The sequence below is a fragment of the Melopsittacus undulatus genome, chromosome 5, assembly GCF_012275295.1.
Source record: "Melopsittacus undulatus isolate bMelUnd1 chromosome 5, bMelUnd1.mat.Z, whole genome shotgun sequence".
In the NCBI taxonomy this organism is placed as follows: Eukaryota; Metazoa; Chordata; class Aves; order Psittaciformes; family Psittaculidae; genus Melopsittacus; species Melopsittacus undulatus.
In genome coordinates, this window is record NC_047531.1 from 56,367,188 (window position 1) to 56,391,780 (window position 24,593).

The 24,593-nt window shown below is 38.2% G+C and overlaps 1 protein-coding gene across 1 annotated transcript in view; it reads left to right on the forward strand.

Moving 5' to 3' along the window:
• The window catches only part of ERC1 (ELKS/RAB6-interacting/CAST family member 1), a 284,155-nt gene that overhangs the window by 221,571 nt on the left and 37,991 nt on the right, over positions 1-24,593 (forward strand). Inside the window, exon 16 of the mRNA XM_034062833.1 lies at positions 5,566-5,710. Within this exon, the coding sequence (XP_033918724.1) occupies positions 5,566-5,710 (145 nt within the window). The remainder of the gene's footprint in view (positions 1-5,565; positions 5,711-24,593) is intronic.

The following is a 24,593-nucleotide window of genomic DNA, read 5'->3' on the forward strand; positions in this document are numbered from 1 at the left end:
TGCAGTCATTGCTGCCCTCCATAAGACATTTCAGTCCTCTGGGTCCATTATTGTCCCAGGGCTGAAGTAATTCATTATTATTATGTCCTTGTCATCAGCTGTAAGAACTCAGTCCCAGCTGAACTGCAAAAAGAATGGAGACTGTAGATGAATCAGAAGTATGCCAGAGGCAGCTCTACTGCCACAAACTATTCTGTAGCCATCTGTTTTAAAAAAGGCAAACCTATCTTTTTTAGCATTTTTTAAGACTGCAAACACAGTGAATAATGTTGATATTTATCTTCAGATTTTATTCACCATTATCCATATACCACCTACTGGTCTTGGTACCTCTCTAGACTGTAGTGATCATGATCCACATTCAGTGAAAGGCCTCAGCATAAATAAAAGGGGGGAAAAAATCATCTGCTTTTTGTCCAGTTCAGACTTAATCCTGAATCTCTTTTCACTAGATTTTCTACAGTGTTGCCATTTAAAGGTTTGCTTAGCAATATTCAGCCTGATTTAGCTTGCTTACCTCTTGTTAGCTGCTATCCAGCTCAGTTCAGGCTACAGAACCTGCACAAATTGAGAGATAAATAGGCAGTTTCCCCCTTGCTGAGTTGCTGTTGCCACAGCTACACTACTACCACCAGTATCTGAAATACCTGAACTAACCTACACACATGTAGTGTCATGTAGCAACTCAGACCTTAGCTAGCCTTTTAAAAGCTCAACCATCTTGGGCTGTGCAGCAAGCACATGCCATGCCTGCCTTTTAGAACATTTCAGGGCCTTTAATCAAACTGAAGACACGGTTTGCTGAAAAAGCTGTACATGTACCACTGCCTGTTACCTGCACTGAAGCTGGGCCTCTTAAGATTCACTACAACACTCCTGACAGGTTTGTTCATGTGCATCATTCACACAGCAACCCATTGTCTCCTTGCCACCTCACCTGTCTTACAGCATGTTCTTCTGGTCTCTCTGGGGTTAACAGCTCTCAAGAAGTGAAACAGGTCAGTTTTTTAGTGCTCTTTAATCACAAAAATTGTGTTTTTCTTGCTGATAATTTGCTTTTTGTGGTCTTTAGAATAATTTTAGCAATTCCAATTTCTGTTGAGAGCAGTGTGTGCCATTTAAGTGCTCTAGCCACTCCTATCTTGGAAAACAGATGCAGGGACTGTGCAAATGAAGACCTTAGGCCCAGTGTAGGAGAGGATCTGATTTGAGACCATGTTAGAAACCTGTATGTGCACAAGTCATAGGACCTGATGAAATCCATCCGCAGGTCCTGAACGAGCTGGCAAATGAAGTTGCTAAGCCACTGGCCATCATATTTGAAAAAATCACAGCAGTCAGGTGAAGTTCCCAACAACTGGAAAAAGGGAAATATAATCCCCATTTTCAAGAAGGGGAAAATGGATGACCCGGGGAATTACAGACCAGTCAGTCTCACCTCTGTGCCTGGCAAAATCTGGGAGCAGATTCTCCTGGAAGACATGCTAGGGCACATGAAAAACAAGGTGCTTGGTGACAGCCGGCATGGCTTCCCTAGGGGGAAATCCTGCCTGACCAAGTTGGTGGCCTTCTATGATGGGGCTACACAACTGATGGACAGGGGCAAAGCAGCTGACATCATCTTCCTGAGCTTGTGCAAAGCGTTTGATGCTGTCCCACATGATATCCTTGTCTCTAAACTGGAGAGACAGCAATTTGAGGGACGGACCACTTGGTGGATAAAGAATCAGCTAGGTGATCACATGCAGAGAGTTGCATTCAATGGCTCAATATCCAGCTAGAGACGAGTTCAAACTCCATCTTGTTTCGGTTTCAGAAAACAGTCAGAAAGCCACAGCAGCTTTCATCCCTCTCTTTGACCAGAACCCTTTTCTCACACATGATGTAACACTGAAATTTTGGACAATTGGTTAAAGCATGGTGGTGAAGATTATTCAGCAAAAAATAAGTAATTGATTGCTCTCTATATCTCATAGTCCTCATCCTGGAGTTTTCACTTAAGAAGTAGAGATGGGCAACAGAGGATTTGATTGCAGAAGATACAATTTGCGTGTTATTTGGGGCACCTCCAATTTCCATACCAGAGTAATAGCTATATAGATACTGTTACAGAGATATTCTTGGCTCTGGTCCTGAATCATCAGCAAGGATTGTGGGTTTACTATTAAAAGAATAAGTGTTTCTTTAGAATCAAAACAGATTACTCTAAAGAAAGTGAAAATGACCAGAGCTCCAAGCCAGCCTGGTTTTCCCAGGATTACGATAGCTAGAAAAAAGCAGAGGTCATGGATCATGTTCTGTCACTTCACTCTACTGATATTTTTCATGCTTCAGGCATACATCCAAAATTGAATACTGTTCCATAGAGCAAAAGCAACTCAAACAAAGTGACAATAATAATGCACCCATCATCAGTTGTTCCCACACCTACAATCTTAAAACTGTAACTGGGAATCTGATGTGCACCTTTTCCTCTCTTCTACTCTGTCTCCATTAAGTCATCATAATCTTTGTGTTTCTTTATAGCATAAATGTCTTTAGAGTATCTTTTGATGCTCTCCTGAAAAAAATTGCCTAAATCAGTGGTATCATGTCTTGAAAGACAAGGAATTTAAGGTGCTAGTTTTTCTAGATACGATCTAAGCAGGATCCATGTACTTTCTAAACTGGATCTGTCACATTTTTTGTATGCTGGTATTCTGGATAAAGCAAGCTTGCTCTCTTAGCATGTACAAGGAACACCTGTATAAATGCAGAGATGAATTCCACTCACAGCAAGTTCATTGTGTAAGTCTGTTCTGCTGTCAGGTGGTGGACAATTTTGTCTGTTGAAACACACTTTTTCCTCTTGGAATATGTGGTTCTTTCACATTTTTTGATAACGATGTATGGCTTCAGTTGAGATCCTGATAAAGCAAACTTCTGTGTATGGAAGCTTCAGCAAAACTCTAGCAATTGTTCGAGTGACTGATGGGATGAGCAGAGATCACGTCTTAGCAGTTGGGTTTTTATGCTCTAGTGAATTCTCCAGTGCAGTGTTAGAGGTCTTTAACTGTCATGAATATTTCCAAGAGCTCAGTCACTGACTAGGATCAGAAGAAAGCCACGTCATGTGTTACCCTCTACTCACCTAAACCTGAAATGTGTAAGAAAAAGTTGTTCTTCCATCCCAGCTATCACTCATCTGAAAGCAGTCATGGACTTTCTCACCACTGAGTCCATTTTTATCCATTGTCTTAACAAAATTTCACACCTTCCAAGTGAAAGCAGTATTTATTTTTTTAATTTTTTTACACCTGTAAAATATAGCAAGAGCTATTTCGAATGTGGTGTCTCACCCCTTCAGCTCTCAAATAGAAACAGCCTCATAACCTGGTGGTTTCAGCTCTGGGACTGTGGAGACAGTGTACCTTTCACATAACTCTCCAGGCAAAAGTGCTGTGCTGGCTATTGCTGAGCTGGGTTAAAACATTGCAGCCCTGAGCTGCTTCTCAGAGACTACTGTCTTCTCTGCATGTGGCCCATTCTATTGAAATAATGTGTTGAGGGGTTTTTTTAAGGCAAAACAGTATTGGTCAGATTTTTAGAACAAGGTCAGGAAGGAAATATACATGCAGTTATTCTTACAGACAGAAGAGATTACTAAATAAGTAATCTAGAACAGGAAGTTGTCAAGCTGAGCAGCAGGTATGCATCTCCCTGCACATTTGATCTAAATACTGAAGTACTGAAGCTATTTCACTGTCCATCCTCAGAAACACTGCAATAGTAAATACATCTTTCCATGCTCACCAAATTTGTACATTTTTCAAGACTTTAACAGGTAAAAATTTCTGTACTCCAGTGGTACCAGTCCTTTTCTTTTTCAAGCCTTCAGGTTAAAAGTCCAGTATATTACATGCATTTGTTTAAAGCACAAATATTAAATAAAAGCATTGACATCTGTCCTGTTCTCCTCTATTTTTCTTGGTCATGTATTCTTTCACATGGAGCTCAGTGAGTAGTTTTGGAGCAAGTATTTTTATTTTAGCCACAATTAGAATTTCCTAACTAAGATTAAGTTAAATTGTTTAGAAAGAAGACAGGAAGAAAAAAGCCAAGCTATTTTACTACGAATAAAGTCTGCTCAAGGAGTGGTAACAACTGAATTATAAAAAAGCTGTTTTATTGACACTGCCACCCCAACAGATTGCCAGTATGATCCTAAGTCACCAGGTTGTGATAGGTCTTTATTAAAAAAGATCTTGACAACAAGCAGATATATTGGTATCATTAAAAGCAATCTTAATATTTTACATTAAGCATCTTTAATAGAAGACTGTTGCTGCAATGTGATTAGCATAATAATTGCTATTGGCATAATTAGCAGAATAGTTGTAACACATCTGATTGTTTTTAGAAAACCATTCTCTGAAATCAGCAATATTAATATACTTTTGCTTGTAAACTAGGGCAGGTTAAAATTTGGATTAATTGGGAATTTGGCATTTTTACTGGTTTAACTGCATTTTCAACTAATTCTAATTTTTTAGATGGAAAGTAGGTAGGAAATCAGTAGCATTCAGAGTTTGTTTCTCATCATCACTCCTGCATGATGCCATCTTTCACACTGCCATAAATGGTTAGGACCTCATTTTCTGTGCAAGGTAATGAGAGGTAGGACAACCCTTTGAGCTCATTTTAGAACTGTTGTTTTATGATCAGAGCTGTTGTCTTCATCTCCTCTCTAGCCAGTATCCATAAAATGTTTCTGAACTCTATTTTTAAGGTTTTTGCTATTGGGAGAGATTATGACATGGTTGTCTTTCTACATCTAGTTATTGCAGTGCTTGAGTCTCAAGAATTTGCTCAAGATCAAGAACAAAATGTTTGTTCTTACACTATTTCCACAAGGCTACAAAAGGTTTGTGATGAGGTCTGGCCTACTTTTGTCTTCATCAGGACATGAATCCAGCAAGCTCATTATATTGGTTACTCACAAGAAAAGTCAAAGAATAGCTCAATCATCCTTGAAGGCATCTATTTCATCATTTGTCATGTAGAACAAAAGAGTCTGTGTCATCATCTCCTTCTGGGAATACACTATATTGTTAAGTGATTTCAATAAACTTCTCACATGCCACCTTCCTTCTAAATAGCTGCATGAATAGGCAGTATAAACTAATATAATTTAACACAGAAGTTGTATCATTATTCTATTATTTGTGCATGCATTTTCAGATTCTCTTCTGGAAATGTATAGAACATTACAAAGAATGAAAATTTTCAGCCAAAGTAATAATACATGGTAGCTACTAAAAACTGAGAAGCTGAGTGAAGAATAATAACATATCATCACATGTTTTTCTTACCCTGTGGGCAATAATTTGGCATCAGTGCAGTCATTTAGGGGGTAGGCGGATAGGTCTTGGCTTCCTGCTCCACCAACATAGAACCACGACAAACATTTATTACTGCTCTTCAGAGTTGCATGCAGCTACAACATGTATGGTATATTCAACTCTTTGTAAAGGCTTCCTCTGAGTTTTGCAGGGTAATAATGTATTTGTATGGTCTTTTTTTCAGACAAGAAGCCCTCCTTGCTGCCATTAGTGAAAAAGATGCCAATATTGCTCTACTAGAACTCTCATCCTCTAAGAAGAAGACCCAAGATGAAGTGGCTGCACTGAAACGAGAAAAGGACCGTCTTGTGCAACAGCTCAAGCAGCAGGTGGGTAGGGGGGGACTATGAAAGAAAGCAGTTAATAATCTGGTGTGAGATTATTGCTTTCATTTATGGTACTAATAATGTGTAATCCTGTCAAAGGTTCGGATAGAAAGTGTATAAATAACAATTTCAAACTACCTACCGATCATGAAGCCTGCTTAGAATGTGGGGGGAAAGAAGAAGCCTCATTGGTGGGGGAAGTTCCTTTGTGTCACTTGCCTAAGTAGTAAATGTGTGGTAGAATGTGTAGGGAACTGTGAATGAAAAAGACATTGATTATTAGCTTCTACAGGTACAAATAACCACAAATTCAGGGAAATGTAGTGATACTTCTCTTGGTGGTCTGGATTTGCCTTGTCAGGGAAGAAAATTCTTGTTGCTGTAAAGCTCAAATATGAATGTGTTATTTCACACAGTCTCTACTGTGATTTCAAATCTGTGACAGGAGCACCATATGGGAATGCTAGCTACTAGAGTGGAATTTGGGAGGTCTTGTACTTCTGAGGAGATTGGCCCTTTCCTATTTCTGGCCTCTCCCATTTCTAAGATCTTTTTGTGTTAGCATAGCAATAAGAAAAAAAAGTGTTTCTATTCAAGCACTTAATATTGGGTTTCAGTGTTGAATGCAATGTGAAATATACATTGCCAACAAACACAGAGGAGGTAAAAGGCATCCCTGGCAATAAGAGATTTAGGATCTGAAAAATCTATGTAGATTCCTCACTTCATCACTTCTGCTGTTTTTTCTGAGTTATTCCTTTGCCACATTCCCTGCAATAGCACATAAGCTGCTGCCAATCCGGTATCAATTTCTTTAGTGCCATCATTTCCATCTTCATAAAATGTTATGTGCAACATTTCATCTGTCAATCAGTTTGTTTCTGTTGCTGTCAAAGACAGTAAGACAAAACCAGTTTGCTTTCTGATAAGGGATTTCTCTGCTCCTTCCGTGGGAAACACAAGTAGATTATGTGTATGGCCATGGATTTTTAAGATAACAGTTATTTAAGTTTAATTGACAAACAGTAATTGTGATTATTATACCAGCTTCAAACCAAGCAAGAAGTATAGTTTACGGTCTTGTATTATTTACTGTTGAGCAACAGTTGTAATTACTTTCACTTGTCAGCCAGATGACCTCCTACAGGTTTCAGAAGTGGCCACTACAATAGAAAGTACTCATTTGCTTCATGTAATTGTCTGTAGGTGTAGCAGTTAATGTACATTACCACTAATTCCAAGAGAAGCTGGAACTTTATTGTCATCTCTTGTTATCCTAAGTTTAAATTCCAGCATTTCATGCCTCTTGCCTTTCCCAGTTTCCTTTTGATTATCCTTTGTGGGTAGGTAGAACAATCTAGTGATTTGTGGTGGGGTTTTTTCTGCTGAAAATTTGTGATATTTGATTTATCCATTAAGATTGTGATTATCTTTAATGATTAGGTTTCAGTTAGGTGATTTTTTTAACATTGTAGGTCTTATTTTTCATGTTAATAAGTCTTAAAATACCGTATTCTATTCCTAAAAAGACACGGACATTTCCTTGATGCCCATTCTAAGTGCTTTTCTATATAGCTGTGGGATACTTGATTTACCAAATAAACTAAAATTGCAGAGGAGATTAATTTGAAACTGTGAGACCAATTCTGAGCTGATGGTTTTTAAGAAAATAAGCCCTAGTCCTTTTTCAAAAAAAATCGTTGGAATATCCAAATGCCTTTGAAGTTTCTGGTTCCAAAACTGCCATCAGCTATAAAGACTTGTTATTGTTTAAGGTTGTTTAATATTGTCATCTTAAAAAAAGAAAAATAAGAAAGCAGAAAGTAACCGCACACATCTGAATAATTGTAGAATTGTAGAATAATACAAGCTATATATAAGTAGTGTAAGTATAAATATAAAAACAGAGATAATGAGGCTGCAGGGTATTCTCCAGTACATTCCCAATCCCCAAGGAAGAGTAAATGTTTACATATAAACAGTCTAAACTACATTTAAACCATAACTGAGAAATATTTATTTGGCCTAAAAGGGATTTGACCTATCCTCCCAAAAATTAGTCCTACACCTTAAGGATGCATCATTTTTCATCTTTTTGTGTGTGCAGCTTTCAACACATTGAAAGAAAAACCCCTCAAAGTTACTCATTATGGGACAATAATACTCACCAGCTGTTTAAGTTGCAGGGGATCCCAAATCACTTTTTTTTCTTCAGTACTAATAGTTTTGATACATACCTTTTCTGCAGCAATTCAAACCATACCAATTTTGGCAGCTCCAGAAATATGAAATAGCTCAGAAGAGAAGGCTATGAGATTTTTCAGGATCCTCATTACTGATATAGTCAAAGCAAACTTCATTTTTCCACACACTTTGCAAGTAACCTCTGTACTTGGCCTGTCTGGTCCTCCTCAGTTATTACAGGTCACCAGCCTCATATTTTCCAACAAAACAACTGAGCTGATTCATCAGTTTAAGTTTTCTCTACATGGACCCTTTTCTACATCTTGGGAACAAAGGGCTGTCTGTGTTTACCAGCACCACAACACTATACAGCATTTTAGGAAGTTCTGAAAAGTTTAGCTGTAATTCTTAAATTTACAGTAGAAATTGTGAAAGAAAAATCTCTCAGATTTGCAGATGCATTGAACACAGCTGTTCAAGAAAGGCAAGTAATGCCAGTTAATCAAGATGTTCTGGAAGACTTCAAAAAGCAACTCTGGAACCTAAAAGGTTTATTCAACCATTCACATTCAGAGCTGGGATCCTGACCTCAGGAATTCCTTCCTTCTGCCTTTAACATTTTTTCAGAGCTGTTGAGCTCCCTGATAAGTATTTGGTACTTCAGTCCATCCCATTTCTAGGAAATTCTTAGACTTTGTGGTGGGAAAGAGCTCTTTCAGTTGGCTTGCAGTCCGTTGACTGCATTCCTGTTTCCATGTACATAGGATGAAAACAGAAATGCTGAGCAATATCGGAAGGAGGTGTTTGTGTGAAGAGTTACGCATGCTGTGGTAGGCACCATATTCCTGATTGCTGAATCTCACTGCAAACTGGAAAGGGCCTCTGACCAAGATAATGCTTTAAGAAAGCAGTTTTCTGACTACACAGCAATAGCAAGTGTGGATGGATCCAAGTGTGTCTGATAGGATTCAGATTGGGCCTTTTTGTGGCTTGTGCTGGTTGTCATTGAGTTGCTACAATAGCTACCACTGCAGACTGACTCACCGTTAATTCATCTTTCTTAGAGTGTGGAAGGATACAACTAACCCTCTCCAGTAACAAAAACTCATTCTACCCATGAGCCTCAATTTACTGCTTAAAAAAAATACATCCATTTTCTTCAGCCCTGAAATTTCAAGTGATTCTTATTTATTTAAAAATATTGGTGAAGACATGGATTCATCAAGGAAAGGTTGTGCAGATTCTGAAGGACTCTGCAGTTATTCTGTGCTTTAACTCTCTCCCTTCCGAACACTGTCACATTCTTGGTCACTTGCGTGGGCAGGGTATTACTGCGAAAGACAGAGAAGGAGTCCTGCCAAACATATTTTGGTTCTTTAATTTCTTTAAGTATGTGTATTAAAGTTTGGAGGAAGAGAGGCATTTTAGAAAGAGGATATGGCATCAATGTTGTTTTAATTTAGAATTTCTAGGCTCTGAATTGCAGGAATGTGCCTCAATATAGAGACCATTTCCTAATGAGGCACTCAGCATTGACCAGGCTTTCCAGTAAATGGAGCTGCCTGTTTCATATTGGTTGTCAGTTTGTATGAGGGATTTCCTCTATCATCGGAAAGGCAGTCCAATTGCAGGGCGAAGGTCACCAGCTAATGTGGTCCCAATTTACTTCCTCCCAGAGTACTTTGTCTCCATGAGTAGTTCATGGAGAAGCAGTGGTTGGGAGGCTGCTGCACCGGAGGGGGCCAGGGCTGATGCAAAAGAATGGAGCTAAAGGTTGTCTTAATACAGACCAGATGTAGAGTGGCAAGCTCCAGCTAGCATGCTCGGATTATACACCATAGAGAAGCCCCCATGATGTGTGTCACTGGAATTGACAGAGACCCAGGGAGCTTTGGCCTGCTTAGTGGCAGAACATCCACTGCTCATCTGTTAAAAAGTGGCCTGTTTGCCATTAATTCCTTGCCTTGTCAGGCTAAGTTTTAACTATCAGGGTATACTTACTGTAACAGGCAAAGCACTACTCTGCTGCTTTGAGTTGTAAACGAAAGGCATATCTGACTGGGCTGAGGTTTTCTGTCTGTGGGCTTTGAGTCTTAAACACTTGGGGTTTTCTAGTAGGAGACGTTTGGAGCAAAGCTTGTCATTTTCAGTGTTTTTCTACAGTGTCTAGCACAGTGGGAGCATTTCTTGACCAACATCTCTAGGCACTACTATGCCATAAACATGAAGTAATAGTGCTGAAATTTTCAGAGCCTCGGAACCATATCAGTGTGTTTTCTGAGAGATGGAGGTATTATGAAATTGAATTGTTTGTAAATCACTGTATTCACTTGTATTATTATATAATGTTTCATAATTATTCCCGATTCTTTTATAATACACTGTAGCAAAACTTATGAGGAACTAGTTTAATTCAGTGTTATTGATTATGGGATCTCAAGATTTTCATTTTAAGTGATGTTACTCCTAGTAACTAGTACTGTAGTTAATAATAAGAGTAATATCCTTATGCTGCCTTTTCCAAAATAAAAGTAATTTTCAGATCAGTTCCTCAGTCTTTCAAGAAAGTATTGAGCTCTTAACCTATACTTTAGCACTCTCACTAAACCACCCAGCTTAAGCTTTCTCCACGTATTTCATAAACATGTATTTTCTTCTGTTTTCATCAGATATTTTGTTACCTGTTTTCCTCACATTGTTAATGAAAAATACTGAATAGTACTGGGTTCGGGACAGAGCTCTATGTAACCCGCTTGATTTATTCAGTGATACCTGTAATAAGTTCTTAAAGACTATTAATGAGGGAGACCTTCAGTCTTGGGAAGTCTTTTCTGTGGCTCATTTGTCTTTATCATTATAATGTCAACCTCACTGCAATCTAAGGTCATTACAGCTTTTTCTATCTGTTATGGATGTGGGGGGAAAAAAAAGACTATTTCTCTGCACTTTTTAGCAGATGTTTTGGTTTACACTGGGGTGTCTCCTCTGTGTTATTCTCTAAACTGGGCAGTCTCAGTCCTTCCAGTTTTCATGTGTCTTGTTTTCAAGATACCTAATGATTCCAGATGTTTTTTCTTAGATTTTATTTTTTTTCTTTCTCCGAGCATGAAACTGGACAAAGCTCAAAATGAGGCCTTTCCTTAGCTGAAGTTGTTCATGTCATGAGATAGTGTAAGAAACCTTAATGGAGTCTTGCAAAACCTCACCAGTTCCCACAGGTTCCCATAAACAACCATTAATAGCTTTCATTATAGTAGATAAACTCTTCCTAGTGTTGTATAGTATAGTCAAAGCTGGAGAACTTGAAGACATGATTTTTTTTTTACTACCATCTCAATTGTGCTTTTCCTTTTCTGACCTGAAAGGATATTCTGTGAGAATTGAAATAAATTTTGTTACTGCCTGAGTACAGTTTTAGCAAAGACTGGCACAGAAGGTGCATGAGCACGTTGAGCTTTTTGGCTTTATTTTTTGATGGCTTTCACTTTTAACTGAGTAGAATATCAACCTTTGTCTTCAGTTTCCTTTTCATTCTAAAGTACAACACTAATGTCTACTTTTTGTCCCTTAGTACTTCTATTTCATATGGTCCCTCACCTTTCTTTTTTTGCCATATACACTCTTGCTGTTCACTTACCTTAGTGAAAAGAGCTCCTTTCTATTTTAGTGAAGGGAGATAAGAAACATCATGCTATTGAAAGTATGGCTTACATAGTCAGCCTGTTTGCCATTCAGAGGAATCTTTAACACCTGTCATTCCTTTCTGCTTCTATATCCTCATCATGATAATACCTTTCTTTGTGTGGGAGCATGAATTTGAGGGGCTGTTATTTACCATTCTCATAAATAGAGAAGAATTCTTTGGCAATGACTAGTAGTCTTAATAGTTAACTTTTGTGCAGTATTTAATATATATTTCGTCTAGCCATGCAAGTCCCAGAGCTGTTTGTTCTGTGCTTCTTCCCTGCAAAGATTTTGGATGGCTTTCCTCATGAGGCCAGCAAAGATTTGTTTCTCAGGTAAATGTGGTTCATGGGATCATGAGGAAGAGGAAAGAATTTTAGATTCCATAATAGCTTCTCCCCCAAAAAATGCTATTTTTCCACTGTTAGTTGTTTCCCTGGAAACCCCACACACTGACACCTGACACTTCTCTGCTGTGAACTTTTCCAAAGTGAAGTTCCACTGGTTGGAGTCATTTTCTCTTTGTAACAGGAGAATGTAGAGCAGGTCAAAGGAGACTGACAGGCAGGCATTTTCCTCTTACTGCTGTCAAGCAATATCAGCATGACCACACTTCTGGCAGGTTTTATTACCACCCTGCCTGATGAAATAATACAGATTCTGCAAGGCATGCGGTTAGTCTTTGCTTTGCCTTAGTTGCCCTGATTTGAAACTGTATCTGATGAAAGTGGTTACCCTGTTAGAAAATTATGTTCTTCTTCAGGTGATATGGATACAATCACTGCAGATGATTGCTGAATGTTGTGCAGGTTCTGTGACAAAACTACCATTGTTCAGTGAGAGCACCTGAGAGGTCCTAGCGGTGTGATGGTGGCCATTGAAGTTTAGTGCATGGAGGTATCTCTCAAACCACTGTCAGAAGGGATCTAAGGAAGTCTAGGAAGATATATTAAAGTTAGTTGTGTGTGGTGGTGTTGGCTTCTGTATAGCTGAGAAAATTAAGTAAAAGTTAATGTTTGAAACAAGTGATAAGATTTGCAGTACTTGGATCCATCTTTGTTTATTGGTCTCTTCACCCACATACTTGCATTAGCAAGGGTGGAAATAGATGCAGAAGTGGCAGAAGAAAAGCTCTTTGATAAGAAATTTAAGAACAAACAGATGAGTTTGAAAGAGACTCGCATATCAGAGGTTCCTGCATGTAGGTGGTGGTACAGAATTGTGTTATTCTCTGAATGCCAGATCAGCCTATTTGAAACAGCAGCAGACAGATTAATGCACTTTGCCAAGGATATTTTCAAGGAATAGTGAAGCATTTTGATAACTATTGTCACTTGTAGTGGACTTGTTATCTAAACAGTGCTGTCACAGCCTCATTTACACACTAAGTGGACGCTGAGTCAGTGTAAATTATCTTTTTCCAGATTCTTGTACCACCATTGTGTAGGATCAAATGCAGCTTTACAGAATTTGAATCTACTGGCTTTAATATACAGTGGTGCCAAATACATAGTTTTTATAGCATATTCTTAGCTGTAATGACAGTATAGCTGGCATATATGTAAGCAGGCAAAAGTGGGGGAAATCTCTGTACACTTCCTATTCAGGAAGCTACTGGACTAGAAATAGAAAGTTCTGGCTGAAGTGAATATTATATCCACCAATTGGCTCTCATCAAGCATTACCAGCTGTCATACTTAAGCATGATGGCTTTTGTCAAAGGCCTGCAATCCACCCAGATTATCAATCACAGCACAGTGCTGTTTGTTTTGCCAGGCTTTGCTCCTCAGTAATTGTTTCTGTCACAGGGGGATCTCTGCCAGGAGCAGACCCCAGCACCCTGACAGCAGCCAAGCAGGCACAGAAAGCAGGGCTTTGTCATGCCCTTGAACACCACTTCCTGAAGCACAGCACAAGAAGCCCTTGCAGGTTGAAAGAAAGCACCTACTCCCTGCCATGTGCTCCAGACTTTTTTCCCATCATTTTCAATCATCGATTACCACAGTAACAGCATTCAGTGCAGCATCAGCAGTCTTTTCTGGGGCAGCATTTCATCTTCCTGTGGTATTACTTATACTCTCATTCCCCTTTCCCTCCTCCTTTTGCCTTTACCCTCTGCCTCTTGTACTACTAAATAATAATGTATGTTCAAGTGAACTCCTTGCTGTAGCTGGCCTCATCGTGCCAGAGAAGTGAATTGCCTGTTGACCCTGCTATTAACAGCCACGTCTGCTTTCTGTTTGGGCTTTCACTCATGTCTCAGCCAGTAGTTTTTAGGGCATTGCAATGGCAGCTATGTAGGTTTGCTTGAAGGGGAAAGTTCTTTGCCTTACTGAGAGATTGGGCCTTAAGATTTATAGAAGTAGTTTGAAACTGAAATGATAATACAGTGTTTGCTATCCTGTCTTTCTAAACACCTGTAACATTTTAAAAGATACTCTATGGAATAGTATTTCTCAAGTTTTATCTTAGTTTTCAAAAGCCTGATTTATTCAATTAGAAATATTCCTCCATTTGTTGATTATATTAAGATTTTCATATTACAGTTTTACAGCTTTTTGATTTACTAAAACTTGGCACAAATGAAGGTAAATTAATTGGATAGTTGCTGGCAGCATCTCCTGCTGTATTTATAGTATCTCTCATTCAAGGAGTGTGAACTCCTATGCTAAGTTATTCAGGTAACATTGTCCCTGAGTACAAAATTATGATTTCTGGACATGTCTAGGTTAGTAGTTGAGAGACCCTGTATCCCATTTCTTTAAGTAACAACCAATCTGCGGGGTTTTGATATCAGTTAAAATTGTGAAGCCTACACTAGGAGGACCAGGCTTGTTAGTGGTCTTGAAGAGTTTAGAACATTGAGTGAGCTTGTGTTTCTCCAGAAGACTGTACTAAGTAATCTAATTTGGGGCCTAAAAGTAATAATTCCATTGTGGATAGTATTCATGGACATTAGTTCAATGTAAATACAGTCACTGTCGCTTCATGCAGCAGTTGTGCTGTGCAGTGGCTTTCTGACACTGCCATGGTGCAAACCACTCATCTGATAGGCACTGTTTTTCAGTTAAATAAAGAGAGTATATTAGAACAGGTAATTTTAATACAAACATCCAACAAAGCATTTAAGTATTTATTTCTGTGGAATTTCTGTGCTCCGGAGTTTACATTGAGAACAGTTACCCTCAGTTTCTGACAGTCTTTGTGTACACTGATGTGTTTGTGAGATGGGAGCAAAAGCTCAGAAAGAGCCATGTAGAAGAGTTCAAGACTGCTAACAGTTGTTCATGCAAGGAATAAAATTATAGGTGCATCTTCTTTTGCTTAGCTTCTACCATTTGCTGGGTAGTTGGGAAGGACCCGTACATGACTACTCCCTGTTTGTTGTCCAGTGGCAGGATGTGCCTCAGGGATAAAGTATTTGAGACTTTCCGACAATTGGTTCTTGTGGCTGGGTTGGTTTGGCATAACTCTTGGTATTTGAATTGATGATGTTTGAAGGCTGACCAGAAAATACAGTGAGTTTATAATTACATTTAAATCTTGTCACTTAAACACATTGTTTAAGGAACTCTGAAGTTTTGGTGACAGACAGGATTCCACTTAAACATTTAAATAATCTTGATGAGATAAATCTATGAATGATTTTTTTGTGAAGAAACAGGAATTTCACACCATAATTTCAGATACAAGAAGACTTTGAATTACGTTTTTGAACTCAGTAAAAATACTGTGATTTTCCAACATGAGTGTGTAACCATCCTTAGTAATATTTCATTCACTGAATGCAGCTTTTTCTATACCAAATTATTCCTGCTCATTTGGGCTGTCCTACCTGGCACTGACAATTGTCTAGAAGATACAAGTGCCCCTTTCCTTCATCTCCATTCAAAATGTATTAACTTGATACATTATGCTTATCTGTTCCTACATTTTTGGTGTTATTCCCCAGGAAACACACCACACGCTGAACAGCTTTATTTGTGGTTGCTTCCCTTTGAAAGAAAAGCCTACCAAATCTGTGACTTCAACAACTGTCTTATATAGACAGCAGTTTGCATATTGGTAGTCAATAGAAAGGTAGTAGCAGAAAGCTGAAAGGCATTTTACCAGTGTTAGTGTTGGGTTTACTTTGTGTAAAACCTGTGATTGCTTAGGTGATAGATGGTGCAAGCAAGGTGTATTCCAAAAACATGTAAGGAGAAGGTGAAGTCAGAGATACGAGCTGACTGATTGCTTTCATAAACTAAATATATAGAAAAGTCCACGTAGATTACAGATTAACAGTTGCGTGACTTCATATGTCAGTGATATGTTCTTTGCTTCAAGGAGGAATGATGGAAAGAATTGTGCACCTAGAAATATGTAATGAAAATTAATGATCTATAAGATAGAATATATTGCATGCTTGGAATTCTTTCTGTGTTGTTTTGGGAGTAACATAATAAATCTGTGGGTTTTTTTGCTTGAGAAGAAAAAATACATAGTCTGCAATAGAGAATTTTAATCCCCACCATTTTACAAATTGAGAATGGAAACATTAAATCTTAACTGTACAGAATGAACTTCAGCTTCAGTAAATAGTGAGCTGTTGATGAACAGTGGTCTCAGTTATTTTTGAGTTTAAGCACTGAAATGGCTCTCAGTCTACAGATATTTTTTCTCATCCACTGTATTAAGCTTCTTATAGTTCTGAAAATAATTTCCCTTTTTGAAACAATCTGATTGAGCCTACTCCAGTACACCATATCTCAAGGTAGCAAATAGGTAATGCAGGGGAAAAGAAAAGCTTTGTGTTGCAGTTGGAAATCTTAATATACATGCTATCAGTTAGGACTAGTTTCTTGATACTAACCCTTCATGAGATTACGTACCAAGCCATGGAATTTGATAGAATAGGGTATCAAGTTTATCAAAAGGAGTCATAGATTTATGAAATGAGGCATCAGTTACTTCTGCAAATGGACGGGTGCTGATGGCTGCAGATTCCCCTCAGTTCTGTTAAATTCTGAAGAATCCAAGCCTTCAAAAAAATACTATTCATGTTTTGGTGCTCAATAAATTATACATTTTACTCCTTAATAAGTACATGCTGTTTTCTACACTCCTTCTCTAAGGTGAAAAAATAGTCAGAGCCAAAGAAAAAGTGCAGTTTTTCCCTAAAGGTAATGTATTGTCCCCTTGACATTTGTGAATGTGTATAGAGACAGGATGGAAGTTTTTGTGCTGACTACTAACTTGGGAAGCCGTGAGGAGTCTGGTAACAGCTGCCAACTCTGAAAGACACAAGATGAGAAACTTGATACTAATGGAGATCCTACTTCCAGACCTTCACGTGAATGGGGTCTTCAGAAGATGCTGTTAAATACGAGGTAGTGATTTTGGCAAATCATCTTTAGGGCTGTTGTGTTCTGCTGCCTCTGAGTGGACCTGTACTGAACAGTCTGCCCTTCTTTGCCTTAAATGTGGTACCAAAGGTCTGACTCTTTTCAATACCAAGAAGTGCTTTTAAGGATTAGTCCAGGATTGTACATAAAGACAAAATAAGTCTCAAAGTCAATTATCAAAAGGTTGATGTCAGATTTTATGTGACATAATGAAACATTTATCGTGCAGTTTGCTGTCAAGATCAGATTGCTGGTCAAGCCGTCTCAGATTCAAATATGAGTAAATTTACCTTTGCAATAACATGTTACATCAATTTTAGGTCATCAGTAGATTAGGTGAATGTTAGTCTCTCGATTTCCATAAATCTTTAGCCTGCAGATATATATTAAACTCTTACCACAGTACTGGTGCCTGGGGAAGAAATGGTCCTTTATATTGAATACAGCCCTGGTTAAGGGGTAGCCATTTTATTAGGGTTTTTGTTCTCTTTGAGCACAACTTTACAGTCACAGAACTTAGTCATTTGTTCTCTTTCATCTTGTTTACCACCAATTCCTGACCGTCTTAGTGTGAATGCAAATATTTCCTGTGGTTGAGTAAACAAAAAGTAAATGGAGGTCTCACAGCTGACTCCAGCCAAGTTCTTCTCAGGATCTGAACTACGTAGGTATCTCTTGTTTTAACAGTGGGTTTCTATTTGGCAGGGAGAAACTTAACTTTTTTAAACTTTCAATTTTACTGTAGTACCACACAGAATCGTTTTCACAGTTGAAGAAATGATTATTTTCAGTTTTTTCACATTAAACTGAAACCTAACAGTAATTTCTGATACCAGGCCAATGTGCCCTCCATCTCCAAAACACTCATAGATAGAACCTTGGCTTTGCCTCCTTTATTACAGCTAGTAACCTAAACTTCTGCCAACTGCTGACATTAATGGTGGTGAAAAAATAATAAAAGCAATATAGTGATCCTTCAGAACACACACATACAAAAGTTGTTTAAAACTTGGAAGACTGCATGGGTTTATTTTCTCTGTGGAAGTAATCAGTACTGTACCTTCTCATTCTAGGGTTTTTTCTGGTTTTGGTGTTGGGTTTTTTTTTTTAAGAGAAATACATTTATTTATACACTGAGATCTTTATTTTGTGCACCTTTTGAGTCTCTCCCAAGTCTCATAGAGATATATCAGTATGTTCTTCTAGACTGGAAAAGGATTCACAGATTTGGTGGGAAAGATCCACAGGTTGGGAAGTGGAAACTGAGACAAGTTCCTTATGGTCCAGCTCTTCCTCTTTATCACTACCAGATGATGATGACAAGATTTCTTGATCTCTCTTTCCCCCTTTCCTGATAACCAAAACTAGCTAGGACTTTTCCATTGTCAGCCAGCCAGCAATCTGTTTCGTGTTTCAAAGAGGGCTTAAAAAATAATGAAGGCTTCCTTGTTTCCTCCTAGTGGCAAATAAATCAGTGGAGGTTGCCCCTGTCCTTCTTTTTGTCTCTACTTCTTCCTCTGCTTTGTCAGGGCTCTTTAACATGTGGCATCACCTATCTAAGTTTAATGACTTTGCAGTAAAAGGATTGTTAAGAAAAGAATACCAGAGGTATGACTGGCTGTTTTTTCATCTTGTTCCACAGACCTTTTGGTGGTTCTGTACCAGAGACAGAATTTTCTAAGTTTTACAGGGTGCTTTATGGTGTCCATTGGCTGGGCCTCTACTCATATGTAATGGCATAATAGAAAGTAAATCACAGAAAGACAGCTGATTAGGAATAGAGTAAGCAATGACAGGAATACTGTCTGAAATGCAGTCTCCTTAGAGAAATTCATCTGAACACGCTGGCATATTTCTACACATTGTGTGCCATAAATTTTGTAGAAAGGAAGAGACTTGCTTTGCTTGGTAAGAAAAATTCGGGCACAAATGCAGTAGAAAACCTGGATGTTTCTTCAGTTTTTCCAGCTAGTACTGTTATCTAAGCTGTGACGCAGACCTAATAGGAAAAATCAACCTCTGCTGGAAGAAAAAGAAAGGAAGAAATGAAAAAAAAAAAAAGTGTTGGTTTATTATGATCCTCCTTGCTTGTGTACTGCATACAAGAGCAGGGCAAATAGACAGGAATCATCTGTCCAACTCTGTACTGCACATGTGCTGCTGTGTGCTCAGGCAGGAATCCTGCCTCTGTGGACCAAACACAGGGACAGTGTGGATGGACAGGAATCTTGTGTCTGCAGACCACACGCGCAGATGGTGTGGACAGACAGGAATGTAATGTCTGTGTGTTTGTATGGATCTTATGAAGCAAAGCTCTTCTGTGTGGATGTCAACCCTAATAATTGGCCATACAGAGCAAATTCTTAGCTTTAATTTAGTTTGGGGTAGCAAAGCTCTGTTGGTTGTCAAAGGAAATGCCCTTTCAACTCTTCCCTCCAGCAGTTACCATGGAGGATTTTGTCTAAATTCAAAGATGAAAGCGAAGCATAAAAATAATATTCATTTTCTTTTATATGCAAGAGTTTTTGAAATTAGTTTCAGAACAAGCATAAATAGTCTTGAGGTTTCCTTGTGGGCTTTGTTTTTTTTTAAAGTTGCTATCAACACTGTTTATATCATGTAGACACAGACGCATTCATGTATACACCCAGAGCTGGGTTCTGGGCAGTTACAGACAGTCTGTGTTGAGATGATACTGAGCAGCTCACATCACTTTAGCATCTAGGAATTTGTATCTGTACGTAACTACTTTTTTTGCCAAGAACAGCATGTATAGAGGGGGGGGTTACTATTAACAACTCTTTGAAGCTGCAGGCAAATGCAGTTGAAGTGGTGAGTCATATAACAATAAAAATATATAAGGCTAAAAGAGCTGCGGTAGAAACACTATATATAACTTCCAAAACTAAAAATACCTAGATAAAGGAATGGTTTTACTATATTTATTGTAAAAACACAATAGACAAAGATTTGAAAACTTTCAAATTACATCAACTATGAAAGGTGTATGTAGATACACACGAGCGAATGGCCTACAGGCTATTTTGTTGAAGTAGGGGATCATGACTATCTTTTAAGATTTTAAAGTAGGATGCATCTTGTCTAGAAATTCCTAGATGAGATTTTGCTAATCAGTTTTTGTAGGTCTCAGTGGACTGAGAAGCTTTCTGATTTCAGACTAGAAGAATGACTAAGTGACAAAAGCAAAGTGACTAAGGCAGTCGTGTTATACAGGTATCTTTGTGAAGTTGAGCATATGCAAGTGGATTTATTTTGGAAAAGAGAATCAAATAGAATAACAAAAGGAAGAGGGACAGAGCAAAGTAGATGAGAGTAAGATGAGCAGCTTGCGGAATGAAGCTGAAGTGAAAAAGGAAGGAGAAATTTCAAATAAAGTGTTATAACAAAAGAGGAATCCCATCAACTATGTCAGACAAAGCTTCTATTTTTGATAGAAATACTTGCCTGTTCTATGGGATACAATGCAGGGATTTACCTTCAGATATTTATGGATTTTGTAAGACTAACCTTATCTCTGGTGCTTAATTCTTTTGCTTAAATTGCACAAGTTTGAGGTAATCACCGGATCATTACAATGTTAGAATGCATTTACAGCCTTAGCATAACCTGAGATTTCTTTTACATTTTGCTTTGTAAAACACATGTATCACCAACCTATCAAAGTTTTTAGGGAGTGTTTACACTGCAAAGTACATTTCAGCTTGGTTTTCTGGCTGCTTTTTTGTCTTTGATTTTCTCTCAATTGATGAAAGACGTATTTTTTAGCTTGGACCCACAAACACACTGTGAGAGGGGAAAAATGAGCAAGAGGAGAAGTGTACTCAGGAGTTTTCAATAGTTTGAGTAATAAGGACCACGACAAAGACTGGTATTTCCTTTCACGTCATTATAAAATTAGTATTTCGCTTTTTTGTTCAAGTGAGTTGTCCTTGGTGGCATGTATCAAAGTGGGTTAAAGAGACTGAATAAACTGTATATATTAAACGTTCAGCAGACACATGAACTAAACATGAGAGGCTCCCTGCTGTTCACTTGAGAATTTGTGGCAATTTGGCCTCCCAGAGTCTTAAAGAAAGGCACGGAGTATGGTATCAGAAAACTCCACTTCTATGTAACATTTAGTGCGAGGATATATTGAGAGACTATATCCAGACTCTTACAACTTGAACAAAACATGCAAATTTGGACTAGCTTTTATCCTAAAGTCCTCCAAAGAAGAGTTTAAATCATAGTGCTATCCATCTGCTCCCACCAAGTAACTTTTCAATTTATTGACTGCTTTCAACCAAATTTGACAGAGGAAAGAAGTCTCAAAGACTGTGTAACTTACAGGAACTTAATTAACATCCACAGCTGGGTAGAGGTGAAAAAAGCCCGAAGTAGTGCTCCCACACAGGGAAAGGCAAGAAGAATTGTGCCGTGATGTATTTTGTTTGGCTGAAACATACACATATGGCTGGCCATTCAGAACACGCATACTTTCACACTGGTCCCAGCTGACTTTTGCCTGGAGACACCATGGGGGAGGCAAGCTGGAGAAAGCGATTATTACAGGGTTGAAGACCATGCTTAGGAGATGTAGAATATAAATCCAAAGTGCACAGAGTTCATTAGCCAGCATAAAATGGGTAATGAAGTGGACTCATATGCTTTTCAAGGGTAGCCATCCTGTCTGTAAAAGAATCCAGTTCTTAACTGATTAAAGGAGTAATGGAGACAGCACAATAGATAGAGAGTAGATATAGCGGCATGATTAAGCAAAACCCACTTGCTGTTAAGATAATTTAAATAGATGAGTCTTTCCTGCTCTCAGGGCATGCATCACTAAAGGGTACTGATCTTACATTCTCTGGCAGGGAATTCTGCAGTGAGGCCCTTCTTCTCTGCCGTAGCATGGAACCAAGATCAGACTTGTCCTAATAGACTGCACCATAGGGCAGGCTTGTAACACATGAATACTTATCTGCTTACTTTAAACCTAGAATATAGAGGATTTGTATGCTCACTACAGGAATGTGAATATAGGCAGTTCTCTTTTTTCATCTTAAGGATTAAAACACCAGCTCATTTTGCTTGCCATTGCTGTCTTCAGATCAATTTCAGTCAATAATTTCTTTGGGTTTGTGTAATGTGAGAGATCCAGGATTCTTTGAGGATGTTGTCACAGAATACCATTTGTCCTGTCCTTTTGATCCTGTCTGAAATGGGGTTTTTTTTGATGCATAGGCCACCCAGACAGTATAAATTAGGATTACAATATGGTGGGAAACATTCTCAGGCTCCAGAGCTTTCTCAGACATCTTTGAGATACAGGAAAACCCACCTTAATGATATTTCTGCAGAAGACCTTTACATGCACAGGAAAGATGCCAAAGAACTAACATACTTGGTTTGCTCCTGTGCAATTAAGCATGAGAGAAGGAAGGGGTTTTAATTATTATTTATTTATTTTAGTTTCTTTTTGAACCTGGGACTGGGCAGACTCCAGCTCTTGTGAAACAAATAATTGAGAAAGACATTTTTATTACCACTGAGGGGTCAGTCTTTAAACACAGCTTGAGATATCCCTAAAGAGAGTACAGGAGAGCTAAAGAAATGTGGTGTTCATGTGGTATAACACAACAAGGAGTCCCAAACACAAGATCTAATTTGGACTGTCTTTTGTGTGACTGGTTTTGTTTAGACAGGAATCAGAGCAACAGATTTCAATTGTCATCAAGCAAACCCATAGTTATTTGTTCATCTCGTAAGGAACTAATAAAATTCCAACTGATACATTCCTGTACAGGGAAAATTTCAGTTCAAAGTCTGTTTTTTAAATCCATCCATATATATCTACATATGTCAAGCCTTGGAGAGAACTCCATATCTAGATGATCTGCCTCCTGTAGTTCAAAGGTTTTTTGAATATGAATTCTCCAGAATGAGGTTTCTCCAAAATTACCATATGTGGGGAGATGAGCACAAAAATTGAATCATTACACACAAAAATTAACTGGACTGATAAAGTCTTTAACTTTAGAATGTAATATTGTTGTAACATTGCCAACCGTCAATCCAAGAGCCAGTATCTCAGGTGGAATCTGTGTTAAGTCCTTCAGGCTTTGACAAACCCCAGCAGCTGCACGGTGCACATTTTTTTTTGTTGGGCTCACACAAACACAGGTTCCAGGTTGTACAAAACTGTAGGAATGGTTTTTATTTGCATGCAGCTGAACCTTGTATTTGTTTGCTGTTAACCAAAGAATCCTACTTGCTAATCTTAAATGTAGCTGAAAGGAAAGCCAGACCTAACTAATGATGTGTCTTTTAAGCCTTACAAACAAAAATGACAACTCAGCATGTACCATCTCTTTACAAATTTGAAAAATATATCCCAGATCATTAAATATCATAAATGGGAAGGGGGCATTGAATAAAATCTCAAAACAACCTTTCAGAGACCCTTTGTTCAAGGGAGGTACACACTCAAGGTAGGTGTACATTCAAGTACTTTCAAGGTAGGTATAGATATACTCAAAGCAGGGATGTAGGATTTCACATTCTAATAACAGGTAAGGAGGGGTTATTCTCTCTGTGTTTCTCACAGCCAGATTCCAGCACAGAGCTGTTGGATATTTACAGGGAGTATGTGTGTCCTCAGCAAATGGGAAAGGAGTATAAAAGAACATGATTTTCAGAGATACTGAATTTGGCACATGACTTAGGGGAAAAAAATCTCCTAAGTCTCTCCATTATATTTTTATGTTATTAGTGGTGAAAAGTTTTCTAAACTGTTGTATTTGCATGTGTGTGCTTCCAGTGAAACATTCAATTCATATTGGAATGGGATGACCCCTTTAGCTCATTGACACACCGTCTCATTTGTCACATATCCATTTGTCACAAATACAGTCATGATATTAATGTTTACTGAATGTGGGGCTTACTAAACTCTACATTAAAGGATTAATAAATCTTGTTTAGACTGGTTAACAAAGCCAGAAATATCCTACTCAAATATTTTACAAAAAATGAGAAAGTAGGCATTGATATCATGGTTTCTGCTTTGTTGGATGGTAGAAAGACAGATGTGATGGAAACTCTTTGAATAAGTTACTGCAATGATAGTATGAAGCAGACTAATAGAGAAAATGCACAGCTTATAAGATATCTGCTATTTATCAGAGGACTTGTCTAGAGATACAGAAATGTGTGATTCCTATGAATAAAATTTGGTTTCAGAAACTTGCCAGGGTAATGGTTACCAGCACACTTGCTGTCCTGCAGAAATGCTTAAGAAAGGTATGCATTCTCATTATAACATACAATTTAGTACAAGCTTTCAAATAAAAACATTCTTTAAAATATATTATAAACAATGTTTGTAGTTAAATCTGTGGGTTTCAAATTTATATGTGGAATTCCACTATAAAGAGTTTGTCAGACCTGGGAAGGACTCCTTTAGGTTTTATCAGCTGTATTCCAGAATATGTCTCTGACTTTCCCCTGCACTTTGTGGATCAGCATCAGTTCTGTTTTTTCTCATGTAATAATTTAACTGTGATACAATCTATTAATTTGGTCTTTAGGATGGAGGTGCATGAGTAAGCTACCAGTGTAGCCTGCAG